The sequence below is a fragment of the Amia ocellicauda genome, chromosome 22 (assembly GCF_036373705.1).
Source record: "Amia ocellicauda isolate fAmiCal2 chromosome 22, fAmiCal2.hap1, whole genome shotgun sequence".
Classification (NCBI taxonomy): domain Eukaryota; kingdom Metazoa; phylum Chordata; class Actinopteri; order Amiiformes; family Amiidae; genus Amia; species Amia ocellicauda.
In genome coordinates, this window is record NC_089871.1 from 1,528,738 (window position 1) to 1,547,148 (window position 18,411).

The 18,411-nt window shown below is 52.9% G+C and overlaps 2 protein-coding genes across 5 annotated transcripts in view; one reads left to right on the forward strand and one right to left on the reverse strand.

Annotated features, from left to right (window-relative positions):
- The first annotated feature begins 1,137 nt into the window (after positions 1-1,137).
- LOC136718273 (protein yippee-like 2) lies at positions 1,138-3,675 on the forward strand. Its single transcript, XM_066695957.1, has 4 exons — positions 1,138-1,341; positions 1,918-1,961; positions 2,127-2,235; positions 3,403-3,675. The coding sequence occupies exons 1-4, from the start codon at positions 1,225-1,227 to the stop codon at positions 3,490-3,492; spliced, it is 360 nt and encodes a 119-aa protein (XP_066552054.1). The 5' UTR covers positions 1,138-1,224; the 3' UTR covers positions 3,493-3,675.
- Positions 3,676-9,125: 5,450 nt separating this feature from the next.
- Positions 9,126-18,411, reverse strand: part of hip1 (huntingtin interacting protein 1) — a 31,860-nt gene continuing 22,574 nt past the window's right edge. For 2 of the 4 annotated variants that reach the window (XM_066695420.1, XM_066695422.1), the window contains exons 15-30: positions 18,177-18,265; positions 17,805-17,921; positions 17,589-17,690; positions 17,300-17,494; positions 17,041-17,188; positions 15,433-15,519; positions 15,129-15,236; positions 14,795-14,931; positions 14,454-14,564; positions 14,236-14,294; positions 13,700-13,793; positions 13,461-13,561; positions 12,985-13,090; positions 12,645-12,768; positions 12,105-12,281; positions 9,126-11,623 (exon numbers count right to left, since the gene is read on the reverse strand). In XM_066695420.1, the coding sequence (XP_066551517.1) occupies positions 11,613-11,623; positions 12,105-12,281; positions 12,645-12,768; positions 12,985-13,090; positions 13,461-13,561; positions 13,700-13,793; positions 14,236-14,294; positions 14,454-14,564; positions 14,795-14,931; positions 15,129-15,236; positions 15,433-15,519; positions 17,041-17,188; positions 17,300-17,494; positions 17,589-17,690; positions 17,805-17,921; positions 18,177-18,265 (1,766 nt within the window). In that variant the 3' untranslated portion in view covers positions 9,126-11,612. Of the gene's footprint in view, positions 11,624-12,104; positions 12,282-12,644; positions 12,769-12,984; positions 13,091-13,460; positions 13,562-13,693; positions 13,794-14,235; positions 14,295-14,453; positions 14,565-14,794; positions 14,932-15,128; positions 15,237-15,432; positions 15,520-17,040; positions 17,189-17,299; positions 17,495-17,588; positions 17,691-17,804; positions 17,922-18,176; positions 18,266-18,411 lie in introns of all 4 variants that reach the window. The other 2 variants (XM_066695419.1, XM_066695421.1) reach the window with 1 other exon arrangement.

Genomic DNA, 18,411 nt, shown 5'->3' on the forward strand with positions numbered 1-18,411 from the left:
CATTCCACGGCTCATCGACTCTGTGTCCCTCGGGGTCTGAGCAGTAATTATAGCAGATGGAAGAACTTCGAAACATTTCATCTGGTTTTCGTTTTCAGTAATAATATCCCTAAAAAGCTTCAGTTGATTTTTCTCCCTATCGTTTAAAATAAACTAAATATTTCAAGAGCACCTCATGAAATAGCAGCATGGCTTATAAAGAGTGTGATACACTCTCTGTCTCTGATTTTGCTCAGTTGGATTTCCTTGAATATTCCTGGAACTCTCTGGAAGATTAAAATTAAACCTGAAGCGATTCGACATCAAAACCGTTTCTGTAAGGATTTTCATTTCTTGCCGTGATTCGCGGGGCACCTGTTATAATGCGTTGCTGGTGAGCAGCAGAGTTTAAAACAATCGCATAGCCAGGTTATAATTGACAATTATTGACTGTCCCTGAAAGCACCTCTGCACCGAGTGTGACCCCGACAACATCCTCAGCGGGTCTCTAGGGGGGCCTTTGAAACGAACGGCCTCCCCAGTGCGGGCCGGGCCGGTGTCCGAGCCTCATTGGGCAGGAACAGACTCGGCCGGGACTCATTGATCCGCCCGCTGTAGGCGACCCGGGCCCCTCGCTCTCGGGGGCGGCCCAGACTGCTCTCCGGTCTCGGCCGAGCTTCATAACGTGCTTTTCCTGCTGCTGCCATTCCTGCCCCGTCTGCATCTTGCCCTTCTCCCATTTATCCGGTTCTTTCCGCAGTTCTGTATTTGGTTTGCCTCCTGCCACGCTCTTGCCTTCCTCTGTCCCGTGATTAGTTGTGCCTCTTCATGCTGCTCCCAGAATGCACTGTTTTACCACACCGAGCTGTGCCGTTACTGTGCTGTACTACTGTAAACGTATAGAACTGGATCATCCAGTTCTTGGTCTGGACGTATCTAGCCCTGTGGGGAGGCCACTGATGTGTATGTGGTCCCGTGTCAGCAGGGTCATGCAGTGTTTGTGCCACCAGCCCATCCTGGACTCTTCTGTCCTTCACTCTCCGTGGTGTGGATGTCCTTGAGTCCCCCGTGCTCCAGGTCAGCTCTAAACCGGGCACTGTGTGTGTACGTTTGTGCGTCTGTGTCTGCAGGTGTGTGCCGCCCCCCCCCCGCCCCACCACGGCCCTCACCTGTGTGCTGCGGTGCTTCCCCTGCGAGCCGTCCTGGGCCGGCAGCCCCTTCCCGCACCGCCCCCCCACCCCGCCCATGGTCAGGATGACGCGCTCCAAGACCTTCCAGGCCTACCTGCCCAGCTGCCACCGCACCTACAGCTGCATCCACTGCCGGGCGCACCTGGCCAACCACGACGAGCTCATCTCCAAGGTGAGACGCGGGACGGGGGAAGATATGTGCGGCGGGAGACTAGGGGGGACTTTGGGGGGCTGGGGGAACCCTAGAAGTCCTTGGGGCCTCTTTCAGATTAATAATTTACAGCCATTAAACCTCATCTTGACGTGTTCCCAGAGTGTGCTGTCTGGATGTGTCTGTGGTTCTTAGTGTGTGTGTGTGTGTGTGTGTGTGCGCGTGGGCTTGGATTATCTCTGCATTTCGTTACCATTGATGCTAATTGTTTCTCTGTGTCTGTGCAAGTGGGCTGAGGGGCAAAAGTGGGTCAGTAGTGCATGGAGAGCCGGTCATGCGGTGCTCAGTCCTGTGACTCCGTCGTGTGTCCCGTGTCTGAGTGAAGGGAGGAAGAGGAGGGTTAGATGCGGCAGGGCAGGAGGGCGAGACCCAGTGAGGGAGAGGCGGGTGGGCAGCACGTGCCCTGTGCCAATCAGTGTGCCAGTCAGTGTGTCGGCTGTGTGTCGGCTGGGTGCTCAAGGCAGGGCGTACAGGAGGTGGGGGGGCACATCCCAGGCCTGGCCTCACTGCTCCTCTCCTTCCCTCCTCTCTCTGCAGTCCTTCCAGGGGAGCCAGGGCCGAGCTTACCTCTTCAACTCCGTGTGAGTACCTCCACTCCTCCACTCCTCTCCTCTCTGCCTGCCCCCCCAGTGCTCATGCAGATTATTATTGTGTGTGCAGGTGCCTGTGTGTGTGCGTGCATGCGTGTGTTCAGGTGTGTGTGTGCGTATGTGTGCAGGGGTGACTGACGGCCCCTCTCCCCGCAGGGTGAACGTGGGCTGTGGGCCGGCGGAGGAGAGGGTGCTGCTGACTGGGCTTCACGCAGTGGCAGATATCTACTGTGAGAACTGCAAAACCACGCTGGGCTGGAAATACGTGAGTCGGGAAGCCCGCCTGCGCACGGACATAAATACTGCACTGCGTCACACTGGGACGCCCGCACACATAAACACCACACTGTGTCACACAGAGACGCCCGTGGACATAAACACCGCACTGCGTCGCACAGAGACGCCCATTCGCGAACATAAACACCGCACTATGCCACACCGTGACGCCCACCCACCCTGGACCTGAAACCCAAGGCGTGGCTGGGATGGAGGTGTTGGCTTCGCTCCCCCTCGCTGTGTCGGACTGAGCCCATCCGCACTCTGGCCTGATGCCACAGCGGGCCATTGATCCGCTCCTGGTTCGGACCGGCAGCATGAGTCAGAGTGTTACGGTTCTGCAGTTTGTTACATTCAGAGCATTTTGGCGGGGGATGCCACCGTCACTCGGATGTGTCCTACTTTACTCACCGGCAGATCCGTCTCTCAGTACTGGGGAAGTGTGGCAGTAACGTAACGCTGCCTCTTTATGGACGGAAGCGTTAATAAGCTGGCGCACAACCCCGTGCTGAACCCAGGCCTTGTCACTCGAGCGTGTTTATTTTTAAGGTGTCGCATCGAATCTGCGGAGCGCCTGTCCAGTCAAGTGAAGGTCAGGAATGAGTTGATGGCGCTGTGTGTCACGCGGTGTAGCCTAGCATAGCGCGGATGTGGGCTAAGTGCGTTATGGTGCAGCCACCTGTGTGGGGGCAATGATATCCTTTGGCAGGGTGTTTCTCTGACTCGCTGCCAGAGGCTCAGACTTCTTCAGTTTGGTATGGTTTTAGATATTCCCCCCCTCTCTGCGGTGCTGAAAATCCGTGCCCACTGCGATCATTAGTGCAGCCGAGAGACGAAGAGAAAGGACAAACCAAGAATAAATGAACCGGGAGAGGGTGAGGATGGGTTTCAGCAGGAAGGAGGCAGGCTATGTGCTGTCTGTGTCACCGGACTGTGCCCGTCTCCCACAGGCAGGACGCTCATGAACCTGGCAGAGACGCCCAGAGGGCCCGGGGGCTTCTGCCCGTGTTGTGTTTGTGGGAGGGTTAGTGAGTGCTGTGCTGCTCTGTTCACAGGGGGCAGGCGGCCTTCTGAGACACTTTAGACAGGGTTTCTTTTCTAATCCCAGACCTCTCTCTCTCTCTCTCTCTCTCTCCCTCTCTCACCCCCCTGGCAGGAGCATGCATTTGAGAGCAGTCAGAAGTACAAGGAGGGCAAGTTCATCATCGAGCTGGCTCACATGATCAAGGACAACGGCTGGGACTGAGTGAGGCACGCCCAGAGGGGCCGGGGGGTGGGGGAGGGACGGGAGCGGGTGACTGTGTGCCCACCTGCCCGCCTCCCTCCCCCGCTGTCCGCTCTCGCCTGCTCTCGCCCACACTGTCACTGCCCTCGCTCTGACACACGCGCACCGCTTGGCTGTGGGGGGGGGGGGTACTTGCTGCTGTCCCTGTAGGTGGGGCAGTGCCGGGCTTTGTGCCCTCCCAGGGGGTGTGAGGCTATTGGGGGGGGTGCGCATCCCTGCAGTGTTGCTGTGTGTGTCTGCAGCGGGATGGGGGGCAGGGGGTGGTTTCAGGACTGCAGGCCCTCGCCTCCCCTCCCCTCTCTACACACCCGGCAGCTGCAGGAGTGGGACTGCGGGGGGGACCGAGGGGAGCTGGGGGCGGGGGCACACACACACACACCCTCTAAAGAATGCAGGTGTTGCCCCCTCTCACTAACACCAACAGAAAGCGCTTCAGACGATGCCCCCCCACTGTGCCCAGATGTGGTGCCAAGGCTGTGAGGTCAGAGGGCCCGGTGCGCAGAAGGCCCCAAATCGGGGCTCTAGACTCCGGGTCCTGGAGAGCTGTGTGGGGCCCTCTGGTCATCTTTCTCTCGGGTCAATAGTGTGCACAGTGCAGCCCCACCATTGGCTAGTGTAGATCTTTAGCTGCAAATCAAAGATGGTTAGAAACCCCTGAGGCCTGGGGGGCCACTGCACTGCACCAGGGCTCCCCAGGACCACACCTCACCTCAGGGCATTTGTGGTCCACGGGATGTCCCAGCTGAGGGTGGGTTTGTTTTCATCCCCCTAATCCTGAAACTAAGGCGAATGAGAGGCGACTGTGCCCTGACGGTTGTGGTTTTCCGTGGCCGGGTGCTGGTCCAGCCCAGTCCAGCCCGGTGGTTTCAGACTCCACTCTTCGGGGGGGCAGTGCTCTTGTATTGTTACGGATGTTTTGGTTTATTTGTTTCGTTCGGTTCGCATTTTGTTTTAACCGTCAGCTGCTTAAAACACTGTAATGTTTGTCCTGTTCAGCTAATTAGTGACCCTCAGAGTGTGGAGGGTGACCCCCCTGCCGTACTGGCGCTGGAGTTAAGTGACCAGTGAGCAAAGGGGGCCCGGTTCTGTGCAGAGAAGGCCCCCCCGTGTGTCTGAAGCGCTTTCTCAACCTGACATGTCTTGTGTTGACTCTGTCGATCTGCTACACTGCCTCTCAGCAGCTTCACACACCGCACGCTGTTGTCAGTCCAAACATCGACAACCCCAACCCCAACCACAGAACCTGCTAGGCCCAGACTCTGTCACTGGATCCCCTGGTAGCCACGGCGCCCGACTGGCAGTGGAGAGAGCCAGTCGCACGGTTGCCGTAAAACCCCGGCACAACCAAAGAACCCGCCCACCTGTCTGCGATTGGCCGACCAGACAAAACTAATTGCTAATTGTGCTTTGGACAAAGTGATGCGATCGGAGGATTGTGACTGGCTGAACGCCGCCCTGGCGGACGGCACTTTCTCTCCGGGAGATGGCGCTCTGTCCGCTGTTGTACTCCACAGATATATATTCACTCTGAACGTGAACGCTGTGTTACGGTATATCACACCTGTAAATAGTCATTATTTAATGTCTCTTGTTGTTTTGTATTAATTTATTGTTTTGGTAAATGCCGTGCTCTTGCTGTCGCCATCCCCCCATGGTGGTGGTGGTGGGGGGGCTGTGTATTTGCTACTTTTTTACAATTTGAAACCGTCTCAATTTACGGTCCTTTGTGAAGGACGGCGAGGCGATGACTGTGATACTGGAGCCTCATCAATAAAGATTCTCGTGCTGTCGAACCCTCAGTCCGGCCTCCGCGTCCTTCTTCCGCGTCCCTAGAGCGGGTCAATGAGTCTGCCGGCGGGTTTGTGGTTCTGCTTGCGGGGCTGTGTGGGTCAGACAGGCGCAGGCGCAGGCCCAGCAGGGACGGGCTCTGCAAGTCTAATGTGATCACATGACCCAGCCTTGGCCCGGGGGGCGGCGCCATGGCGAGATTCCTGGAGCTCTTTGTCGGCTGAGTGTTACATCATGAGAACAGGAATATCACCAACAACGTTTTTAGTTTTTAGTCAATTTAGTTTATTGACCAACGTGTCCTTCAGCATGACCAACAGTTTAATAGACCCAGGATCTACTCTCTTGCAGGTTATATTTCAAATATGGGATTTATCTTTAGTCTGTATATATTTATATGTTCAGAACATGTGCTGGGGATAATTTGTGCCATATTTTCCATATGGAAGGTGAACGTATGGAGGACAGATTATGAAAGTGAGGCCAGGTTTGGTCCACGAGAGAGAGGAGGTTCATATGTCATCTGCCAGATATTAAAACACGTCTGTCTATAACGGCATCTTCTCAGCTCCCTGGGGAGGGGGACCCTGATCTGCTTTTATGTTTCCAGGCATTTCCATGGTGCCTCCAGCACCGCCAGCACACTCAGCACCCTCCAGGGTCAGGGTGACTCTGTGGCAGGAGTGTGGTGAGTGTGCCGGCGGTGCTGGAAGCTCGGGGGCGGTGTCGGATGTTTTCTGCCCGTCTGCAGGAGAGCAGGGCGGGGGGGAGTCGCAGAGAGAGACGGGCTGAAACCAGACACCTGCCTGCGGCCCCGAGCACCGCTGAGCTCGCACCGCTAAATATAGCAGCTGAGTCATCCCTGTAACGCGGTCCCAGCCCGGCTTCTCTATCTCTCTCCCTCTCTCTCGCTCTCTCTCTCCGCCCCCTCACCCTGGCCGGTCCTGTGCAGCCCCCGTGTGCCCCCCGACGCAGGACAGCTCAATCCTGCAGGGACGTGCGCTCTGGATTAGGGCCAGCTGTAATGTGCACTGGGATTAAATGTTTTTTTTTAGTTTTACCCACAATCCACTGAGCAGTTTCCCTCTCCCTACATATTTATATATTTACACATGCGTGTGCCTGTGTGCAGGAGAGGGGGCATACACCAGGATATTTTCCGATTCCAGCACCTCTTCTTCCCACCGTCTGGTGTGAAGACTCTGAACCTGCGTCCTGGTGGCCGCAGCAGGGATGCCGTTGTGGCTCCGGCTGTCAGTAGTGGTCCTGCACTCTCCCCCCCTCTCGGCCCGGCTACCCATCTGCCCGGCTGACCCATGGCGGGGTGACCGGAGTGTCTGTCGGTCAGTGCTGGGGAGACCAGCATCCTCTGGGGGGACGACACACAGGGGAGCCCAGGGATGGGGGGTCGGGATGAGTGTCAGTCCTGATCTGAGACGCAGGGATGAACTGAGATGGGGGGGCACTTTCAACAGCAGATGGTTCGTTGAGTCAGAAACACGTCACAGACCCAGCGGGTGAGGGAAAATGGGTGGGTGTAGGGGCCAAGGGGAACTGGGGGTATTTTGGTCAAGAGAAAATGCTGAAAATGTTATATTGAGCTAATTTTAAATGATTTTAAAATAGCATTCCCACGATGGACTGTTTGTTTAGGCTGTGCTTTCCCTGGCTAGTTCCCTGTCTCTCTCTCTCTCTCTCTCTCTCTCTCTCACACACTCAGCAGTGACAGAGTGCTGGCAGCTCAGGGATGGACGGTGGCTGTGACTCCCCCGCTGTGCTGCCTGGGCGTCTCTGCTCAGGTCTTCCAGCTCATAGTTCAATTCCCTCCTGGTTTTAGTTCTGTATGGCGGGACGCCTGGTGCCACAGGGACCGACAACCACTCTCCATCTCACTGTCTCACAATCTCAGCGTCTCTCTCTCTCTCTCCCCCCCAACTCACAACGTGCCCCCTCTCTCCCCTGTCCTGCGACTCACACAGAGGGTCCCACGCAGCCACTCAGGAGGGATTAATCCCCAGGGCTGCAGGGTAAGACCATTAGGCAGGGCTATCTGCTGAGGGTTGATTAGAGAGAGAGGGAGGGAGGGAGGGAGAGGTACAGAATGGATTTTGAGCTCCCATTTATACCCAAATTTACGGCTCAGCAATCACAGAGTGCCAGCTGATGCACCGGCCGCCCTCTGACCCGGCAGTGACCAGAGCGGAGTGTCGGGGGCGACAGTGAGACTCGGACAGCTGCTCCCTGGGGCCACAGCCTGCCTGCCTGCCAGAGACCAGGGGGCTCACAACACAAGGGACAAACATGCGCTGTTGATGTAAGTATTGATATTGATAATAGCTGTGGGCAGGAACAAACACACTGGCCAGGGGCCATTCTTCAATTTTGTTTTGTATATTTATTATGTATATTTGATTTTAAATGATATTGTTGTTCTTTTTTCATTTTAATTAGAGCTTAATTAAACATATTTGTTTTAGTAAGTGTTGTTTGGTTCACACTTTTATAAATATGCTACAATTTAATATAAAGTATTGAATGTTTACTGTATGCAAGAAATGTTCGGACTGTTGAAGCTGTTCATCTTCGGTCGCTACTGCGCATGACTGAGAGCGGAGGCAGGAAGTCTTAATTCTGAATGCGGGGGCACTGCAGGAGCGACACCCAGTGGACATTAGCAGCAGATCCTTTAAGTCCTGTAAGTTGCGAGGTGGGGCCTCCATGGATCGGACTTGTTTGTCCAGCACATCCCACAGATGCTCGATTGGATTGAGATCTGGGGAATTTGGAGGCCAAGTCAACACCTTGAACTCGTGATTCATCAGACCAGGCCACCTTCTTCCATTGCTCCGTGGTCCAGTTCTGATGCTCACGTGCCCATTGTAGGCGCTTTCGGCAGTGGACAGGGGTCAGCATGGGCACCCTGACTGGTCTGCGGCTACGCAGCCCCATACGCAACAAACTGCGATGCACTGTGTGTTCTGACACCTTTCTATCAGAACCAGCATTCACTTTTTCAGCAATTTGAGCTACAGTAGCTCGTCTGTTGGATCGGACCACACGGGCCAGCCTTCGCTCCCCACGTGCATCAGTGAGCCTTGGCCGCCCATGACCCTGTCGCCGGTTCACCGCTTTTCCTTCCTTGGACACTTTTGATAGGTACTGACCACTGCAGACCGGGAACAGCCCACAAGAGCTGCAGTTTTGGAGATGCTCTGACCCAGTCGTCTAGCCATCACAATTTGGCCCTTGTCAAAGTCTCTCAGATCCTTACGCTGCCCATTTTTCCTGCTTCTAACACATCAACTTTGAGGACAAAATGTTCACTTGCTGCCTAATATATCCCACCCACTGACAGGTGCCATGATAACCAGATTATCAGTGTTATTCACTTCACTATGGCTGATCGGTGTATATAAATATATATGCCTATATACTTATACATATAAACATAGCACATATTACTATATATTTATATATGGATGGTAACATAAATATGTCTGACTGTATGCATATTTTGTATAAATATATATGAATGTGTGATTGAATATTTCTGTATGCATGCATGTACATTAATATCTATATAGATGTGGATGTATGTAAAATTACATGTAAACATGTATACATATACTCAAATCATATATATTTGTATATGCATATAAATTATACATGCATATGTATAGATTTGTGGATGGAGATTTGTCCATGTTTGTGTCACTGTGTATATATATATATAATGTGCTGGAGGTACCAAATATCTCATGAATGCTTTTCACTGAAACAGCAGGAGAATTTAAGGCAACCGTTCATCCAGGTATAAATGCACTTTATTTAAGATTTGTTCACCAGACACAAGATTGAATAATAATAAAAAAAAAACACTTTGCACTCATTCATATTTTGATATATTTAATTAAAAACCCCAAAAACTAAATAAAAAAAACAAATACACACTTTTAGTAAATTGTACAAAGAAACATTTTCTCTTTTTATTGAAACATTAATAAAGTTTTCTTTTCTTTCCGTTTGAAAGCTAAAGAGAGGCAGTGGAAAGTCAGGCTGGGCCGGTAGGACCACGGACACGTTTGGGGAATGGAAGATCAATAAAGCTTATCTGAATTATAAAATATGGAGGAAAAAACTAAATACATTATTAATAATAATAAAATACCCAGTGTTATAACTAAAACAACTAAAGCAGTGCTATGGAAAAAGATTGACTTGAGAAGTTAAACACTCGGTAATATACACTCACACACACACACTCTCTCTCTCTGATACACACAAACATACGTTCAAGTTTGACTCTTATGGTGTCTTTATAATTACACTGAATGCAAATGAACTTTCACATATATACTTGATAAGATGTGTATGTATACACACACACATATATATATAATTCCATGGCTGGTTGGTGTTTCTGCCCCTAGAATGACTTGTGATCAAGGCCAAATGGTGTTGATTGATTGGGGATGGGAAGTACCGAGTTGAAATGGACCAGACGCTTCAAGGATAACTGATGTAGCCAGAAAGTGTTCACCCCTCCCAGCCGAGCTGAGAAACTGTGAAACTGCCCAGTGCCTCAATACACCCACCCTGTTCTCCGGAGCCGTCCGACAGCGAGACGTGACCTTGGGGTTCGGGGTCACGCACCAAATGCTACAACTTGGACCAAGAAACTGATATATATATGCTATTGAAATACAGCACCTTGAACAAACAGCTTGAAAACAGTCTGGCCCCTCTCTCTCTCTCTCTCATATATCCATTCGCCATGATGCTGAGCTCTCCCGCCATTCTCATCCCCGCGCTCCCGGACACCCTGGCAGGAGACCTGATGCTGTGCCGGACAGGCTACTCGGGCTACAGAGATTGGGTTTTTTCTTCCCCACTCAGTACTCCCCCCCGTCCCCTCCAAAGCAGCAGGTCTGTCTCTCTCTCTACACACACACACACACACACACACACACAACCCAAAACAGAGACTAAAGAAGCTCAAACCTTCTCGTCCCTTTTTCTTAAAAGTTCGCAGATTTCAGAGGGGAGGCAGACACGCCCCCCACACACAAAGGCACTGACACCCTCACTACCTCTTGTTTTTTTTAGTTTTTATATCTATATCATATCATATATATGTATACATTTATCTTCTAAGTAGAATATAATGTTCCTAAGAAGTCAACAATCATCGCCTAATGGTTGTTTTATGACAAAACTGACCTGCTATCTAACTCTGATTCAGATTACATTAGTCACCCATGACGGCCTGCTGCTGACAAAGCTCGTGTGCCACCTGCGCCATCCATGACATCTGTGCCACCTGCACCAGTCGGGGTCTGAACGGCTGCATTTCACAGGGAGTCTCTCTGTGTCCCTCAGTCCTCTGGTGCCGACCGCAATAATCAATGCACCGTGTTCAGTGCGGCGATGCCCGCTGCACAGCCCAGCAGTTGGAAGCCCTGCGGTACCTTTCCCAGCAAGCTCTGCCCTCCCCAGCCCTGCTGTGTTCGGACCCTGGGGAGCACGGCGGGGCCCAGCTGCTTTAGGATGGTTTTGTAAATCCTGTTTGTAAATCCTCTGCTGAAAGTATTGCAGGAACGTCTGTGCTCTTGTCATCGAAAAGGTCATTAAGAATATAAATTAAATCTAAATTAAAATCAAAATAATCGGGCCGGCTGCACGTCCCCAGGGTGGAGACACTCTGCACAGAGTGACACGGTCTGATCACACGGCCCTGGGGAGACGCAGAGCTGCAAGGATCTGCCTGGGTGTGTCAGCGACGCCTGGGGGGGGCAGGGCAATGCAGGGCACAGCTGTCTCCCCCGCCTCGTCTCCAGTCCTCGAGTCTCCGGCTCCACTGCGGTTACAACAGACACAGAGAGAGGAACCCGGTGTCTCCGAGCCCACAGTGTGGGTCTGGGGACCTTTTTAATTAAAATAATAATAATACTAAAATCACAGAGAGTCCCTGTGAGCCACAGCAGAGTGGAAGTGGAGAGGAAGCTGTGAAGAGGCTCTGCTGCTCCCAAGAGTTTGCAAAACATAAAATAACAGTTCTCTCTACTTGTAATTCTCCAAGGGTCCAGCTGGAGGCCCCCCCACCTCAGTCACCGTGGGTTTGAGAAGAACATGGAAGAGTCCTGGGCCGGGGGGGGAGAGGGCAGACAGCCACAGAGAGCACCGTTTTTTTGGTTTGGAATAAAAACAAAAATAAATGCAGAGGAGGGGAAAACAAACTAAAAAAAAGAAAAAGTGGAAAACGGGAGGAGGGGGGCAGCCCAGGCGGTGGCCATTCAGCCGGTTCCTGCAGGAGAACAAAGACAAACAGATATGACACTGCAAACTGTTACACACACACCATGAACTTTAAATCACTTGTTAAGAAGCAGGAACATAAAACCATGTGAATCCACTACAGCAGTATTGTAACGAGCATGTTATGGAGAAACTGTTTGCATGTGAAGGTATATTTGAGTTCAGTAAGCGGTATGTTCCAGTGTGCATGTAGTACTGTAGTACAGCAGTGTACAAGTGTAATTTGGTATAAAGCAGTGGTATAGTGGTATAATACAGTGTACTTCAGTATGTGTTGTACTACAGTAGGAAGGAAAATGGATCACATTGTTGGAAACGTCATACGCGAGTTCCTATGTATGTTCCAGAAACGAGAAATAATCAAATTAGATAATAATAAAGATTTTGTATGAGAACAAGACTCTTCACATGCAGCTCTTTGTTGAATCTCGTCTCGTGGCTCCGGCAGCCCCCCCGCCCGGTGCACTCACCGTCCTCCTCGCCCCAGCCCTCCGCCACGCCCGCCAGCTCGTAGTGCTTCTTCCTCAGCTCGCCCAGACGCTCGCGCTCCTTCTGCAGCCAGGTCTCCAGCTCCAGCACACGCACCTGCGAGTCCATCTCCTGCCTCTTGATCTGCGTCAGCGTCATGCTGGAGAAGTCCATGGTGTCTGGAACCACACGGTATCCTCATTACTATTCACACGGTACCGGCTCCTCCCACCTGGGGCGGAGCCACAGTGATGCACAGGCCAGGACGTGCCCCCCCACCCCCACACACATCGCTCAGCCGGAGGGGAGATGGTGACTCAGTAACAGCCAAAAATAACGCTACTAGATCTGTTTAAATGTTAAAGCTTTGGTCAAATAAGGAAATGCCTCGCCGACACACAGGGGACATTCCTGAGAGCGGCTACTGTGGGAAACAAACACTACTTGTGGGGGGGGCAGCTGAAGGTCGGCTCAAAAGGGGGGAGAGAGAGTGAGTGTGTGTGTGAGAGTGTGAGTGTGGTGAACTTCCGGGCAGGGCTCACCTTTCTCCTCGATCTGGGACTTGCCGGACTTGGTGGATGCCACGAGGCTGGCGGTGGCCTGGGTGACCCCCCGGGACGCCTGCTGCAGCTTGGCCAGGTTCCCGCTGTCCTTGTCAGCCTTCACCTGGGGGCCACAAGAGGGCAACAGAGAGAGATTCCAGGAGTGAGTCCAAACACAGCGCCCATGTCTTGGTGCCCTGAGCACCGGGTCAGTGCGGCTCACGGCAGTTTAGTACTGGGGGTCCCACTGTGAGTGAGTGTGCATGTGGACAGTGCATGTCTCCTGTCCCTCAGTGTGCGTGTGCAGAGCGTGTGCGGTAGGAGCCGTCGGTCAGCGCACCTTGGAGGCGGCCACCAGCTGCGCAGTGCTGGCTGCGATCTCGTGGGAACACACCATCAGCTCCTCGAACTTGCCCTTGCCCTGCACCACCAGGTCCGCAGCGTCCCTGCAGGACACACACACACACACACACACACACACACAGCCAGGGCCAGACACGAGAGGATGAGCACGTGTCCCAGTGGACATGGACATAAACCAGTAAAACACAGTAATGGAGCTGAGCCCGGCGCTGTGCAGCGGCAGGACAGACATGTACCGTCGGACGCTTTAATGCAAAGTGGCTCCCACGGCTTTTACAGATCTTAATTTATAACAGAGAAGCCGTGATGCCACACCATGGCCCCGACGGGCATCTCTGGGGGCCGCACTCACACCTAGGGATGTGCATGACAAATATTTTGACTTTCGATAATTCCACAGCTTTTGTCAACGACTATTCGAGTGTTTGACTGTTCGGTCTCATCCCTACTTACACCATGACTGTGGCTCCCCAGCCCACCGCCTTGGATGCCGAGATGAGCCCCTCGGTCCAGCGCGAGTTCTTGGCGTAGAACTCCTTTGTGGAGGCCGCCCCCTGCAGGAGAGAGGGAGAGAGTCAGCGCCTCCTCGGTGCACCGCTCACAGGCACTGGAGCCGAGCAGGAGAGCGACAAGACCCCGGGGCACTCAGACCCCCACCCCCACACACACAGCCCTCCCTCACGTACACTCACCCTCCCGCTCTCCACGATGTCCCTCTGCAGGTCTTTGGAGGAGAGCACCAGCACTTTGATGGCCTGCATCAGCTCCGTGCAGGAGGCCAGGATCCTGCAGACACGGAGGGGAGAGGGGACAGCGGTGAGACTGGCAGCAGGCGGCCCTAATACCAGTCCCTGGCTCAGAGAACAGCTGTTTACTGGGGATTAAGGGACTGAGCTTTTGTGTGTAAAAGTGTGTAAAAGTCCTTTTTGTACAGGAGAGGCAGGACCAGCCAAGAGGTTAAAGGCAATGAGCAACAACTCCAGCAACCAGTCTTTACACAATCTAAGAATAACTTTTCCTAGAAATCTATCTACAAAAACGCAAGTGATGTTCCTCCATGCAGGAGTTTGACACCAGAGGCCACCAGCTGACAGACACCAGCAACTGGGCGTCTCTCGCTGCACAGCAGAGGACAAGAGCACAGACACAGCACAGTGAGAGCGGGCATGGATACACGAGCCAACAGGAAAATGAGAGAAAGCAGAGTTCGCGATGTCCCGGAACTGACCTCTCATTGACCTCCATCTTGACCCCGGAGTCAGCAGCCCTGGACTTGCTCAGCATTTCCTGTTCCGAGAGAGGAAGAGGAAGTGAGGGGAGAGGTCAGCGAGAGAGGGGAGGAAGAGGAGGGGGTTAGAAGGAGGGAAAGAAAAAAAACATAAAACAGAAGGACTGGAAGATAAGGCAGGGGAAAAAGACGAAAAGGAGAGAAAAAGAGAGCGGTACCTCGATCCTGGCAGCAGCTGCTTCCACGGCAATGGAGGTGGCGGACATCTCCTGCTCCACCAGGTCCCCCAGCTCCCCTTGCTGCAGCTCCAGCCCACGCGGGCGCAACTTCTGCACACACACACACAGAGAGAGAGAGAGAGAGAGAGAGAGAGAGAGAGAGAGAGAGAGAGAGAGAGAGAGAGAGAGAGAGAGAGAGAGAGAGAGAGAGAGAGAGAGAGAGAGGGAGAGGGGTTAGAAAGACATGTCCCTAAGGAGGGAGGGAGAGAGAGAGAGGGGGGTATCTAACCTCCTCACACATGGAGGGCCCACAGCCTGGGCACACGGGATGCAACACTCACCTCGGCGATGGCCTGGATGCTGGCCAGGTGGTCCCTCAGTCGGGCGCTGTCCACACTGCCCAGCGACTCCTCCTCCTTCAGCCGGCTCAGGAAGCCCAGGGCCTCGGTGCCACACACCCGCACCGCCTCCGACAGCGCTGCCCACACAGAACACACTGTCAGACAGCCCCCACGGAAACCCAGACAATACACTGTCACACAATCTAGAGTTTATTGCTTTGTAGTGTTTCATTTATTGTGTCATGCCTTGTTATCTCACAGATGAAGACAGGATGCTCTCCTATCAGTGTACTGTATGTGCCCTGTCTGCCTGTCTGTCAGCTCTGGTACTCACAGTCTGCCTGCTCCAGGGGCACCATGTGCGAGGTGGCGCTGCCCTGCACTATCGTATCGCCAACCAGGTGGCCAAAGTGGGCCACAGAGCGTAGCAATTCCGACACATCTGAGAGGGAGAGAGAATTCATAATACATTCATCAAGCACTGAAGCAAGAAAACAAAAAACGAAAAAGTGGATGCAACACTGGACCACCCACAGAGAGACTGGAAATCACTGGTCTTCAGTGCTTAATTGCTTAACAAACAGGACCCCCATATCTGAACAATGCTGGTCTGCGCCCCTCTGCAGAGCGGGACTCACCTGTGCGGTCGGTCAGGTAGCGGTCCTGGGCGGCCTGCAGCCGGTCAACACACTCCAGCGCGGCCTGGCTCCGAGACACCAGGTAATCTGCAGGGAGGGAAATGTAACAGCCATCAGGACACGGGACAGAGGACAGAGGACAGTGGCAGAGATGACAGAGAGACTCAGGATACACACGGGATCTGAGGTGTTGTATAAGGACAGGCACACAAGCTATAAGACCCCGTTTACACTTGAGATTTAGGCCGGCCCTGGGCCGGGTCAAAACTAGTCCCGCTTTTTTCGACCCGGCCTAATGCCGACCTAAATGTAACTGTGAACGCGCCGGGCCTGGGCCGGTGTAAAGCGTCAGCGTGTGACGCAACTCAAGCCCCGCCCCCAGAGACGCGTGTCTGAGAGACGCGGAATAAACAGAGTAAACACGGGCAGCGACACAGCTACAGCGCTGCAGGACACAGTATTGTCTCTGTATTGTTTGAATGTCATATCGATCTATAGCCTTAAATGTACGGTTACATTTCGATAGCTTGCATCTTTATATATATTATACAAGTCTAGGCTAAGTAATGAGTTATAATGTAAACAGTTCAAACTACTCGGTCGATTAAAATAAAAGTGTGTGGCTGGTAAACTTGCTATTGTTTGTTCTTGTACTAAGTATGATTGAAGTCTGAAATTTAACAGCATGCATTTTACACGTGGAAATTGCATTGTGAAATTTTGCATTAAAACGATATAAATTTAACCGAAGCAGGTTTCCATTCAAATCAGTGCATTTTAATACAAGACCAGCTATTTACTATGCAATCCGAAATGCAGTTACTTTGAGCTGAGCAGTACAATCACAAATGCCGGCGTTAGAGGAGACAACTGGGACGATGCAGAAATGAAAGCGCTGTTACAATGAGGATGAAGATAAAGTTAAAAAACAAACCGCAGGAACTGCAGCGCTGCTGTCTGAGGATATATCACTATAGACGCGTCACTGCTTTCCATGCAGACGACTGCATACTAATGCACACGATTTATTGTGATTTAATGCAGATGTCCTAATAAAGATGCTTCGCTTTCGGGTGGATTGTAAAAGCACTTTTAGACTTGCAGAACCGAAGATAGACATTTGAAAAGGGAAATATATGACTTCGATTCCCCATTGAACCAGCACATTTTTTATTATTTTAGAAAGCTTCGGCTACAAAGGCTTAAGATTACTTTCAAATAAAATATAGAACCGAACAATAGACAATCGATGTTAATAAGTTGTGATTATAAACACATCGCACACACCTGTAACAGACCGGATGTCCTGCGTCACGGGTTTGTTTGAGCAGATGTGTTTATTCCCGGCATGCATTTCGTTTAGGCCGCCTTTTCGCCCGCATATGTGACGCACTTTGGCTCCTAAAACCGCAAGTGTGAATGGGGTGTCTGAAAAAAGCCGGACTAAATTTGAGGCGCCCAGGGCCGGCATTGTAAGTGTGAACGGGGTCTAAGACTCTCACACCAACAAAAGCATTATAATAAAACCTGGCTACATGCATTAATTAATTAATTAATTCCCTCAATCATTCATTTGTTCATTGACTTGAAGGACAGCGGCACACTGACCGGCGGAGCTGGTGCAGCTGATGTGCGCGGGGTCATCCAGCCGGGACAGCGAGTCCTGCACAATGCGCTGCGCCTCTTCCAGCGCCCCCTGCAGGGCAGCCCAGCGCGCACTCGCCAGCTGGCTCTCCAGGGCCTGCTCCCGGCTCTCCTGCAGACAGACACACCGGACTCAGACAGCCTCTGTGCAGATTGTGACTGTGTGGTGTGCTGGTGCCGTGGCTATGTCTTAGCGTGTGGTGTGGCGTGTGGTGGCCCTTGCCTTCTCGTTGAGTTGGTTCTGCAGGGCCTCGGACGCCTTTACGCCGCTCTCCCTCTCACTGGCCAGGCTCTGCTGCACGCGCTGAAGCTCCGCCCCCAGTCCGGACAGCTCCGCCTCCTTCTGCACCAGCCTGTCACTCAGAGACTCCTTCTCCCCCTGCAGGGCCTCCAGGCGCCCGCTGAGCTCCTCGCTCGCCTGGGGGGAGAGAGATAGTAAGAGACGGGGCACTCTGGGTCCCGAGGACGAGTGTGTGAAATGTGAGAGTGAGGAGGAGGAGGAGGAGGCTGACCTGCTGTGAGGAGACCACAGTGGCTCTCAGCGTCTCCAGCTCCTCTCTGCTGGAACACAGATCCCTCTGCAGCACCTGCAGCTGCTCCACCTGCTCCTGCTCCTGCAGAGACGCAGACAACACACTCAGAGAACCGCGCAGGCACAGAACGCACTGACACCACATCCCTCCCCCTTCCTCCCTCCCTCCCTCCCTCCACCTCCCCGTCCCTCGTACCCGGAGCTCCGCTTCCTCTTTCGCCAGCTTCACCTTCTCCTGCATCTCGTGTCGCACGCTCTCCACCTCGCCCTGCGCCGCCCGCGCCACCGTCATCTGCTTCATCACCTCGGCGTTCTAGGACACAGGACACACACGCTGAGACGTGCACACGGGACACACGGCCCAATGCCTGAACAACAGCACAGAAACACTACAGCTGTGCGAGGCTGATGGGAACCCACTTCATACCCTTTAAAGCAAATCCAAATAAAGTACGTTTCACCGTACGTAAGACACGGCGTTGTCTTATTCTACAGCAGCACAACTGAGGTGTGTGGACTGAGTGGGCAGGACTTTGGGACGAGGGGACAAGGGGTGGAGGGGCAGTACCTTCCTCAGCAGGTCCGCGTGGCTCTGCACCAGCTCGGTGTATTTCTCCTTCAGCTTGGTGTACCTCTGCTCGTTGGCCTGGGCCTTCCCTGGAACACAGGACCACAGGTCAGAATGACCCGCTGCCAACACAGTGCCAACGCTCCCCAACACACAGTCTCAAACTCCTCCCTATGCACGCACCTCTTCCCCATGCACACAGTCTCTCTCTCTCTCTCTCTCTCTCTCTCCCCCA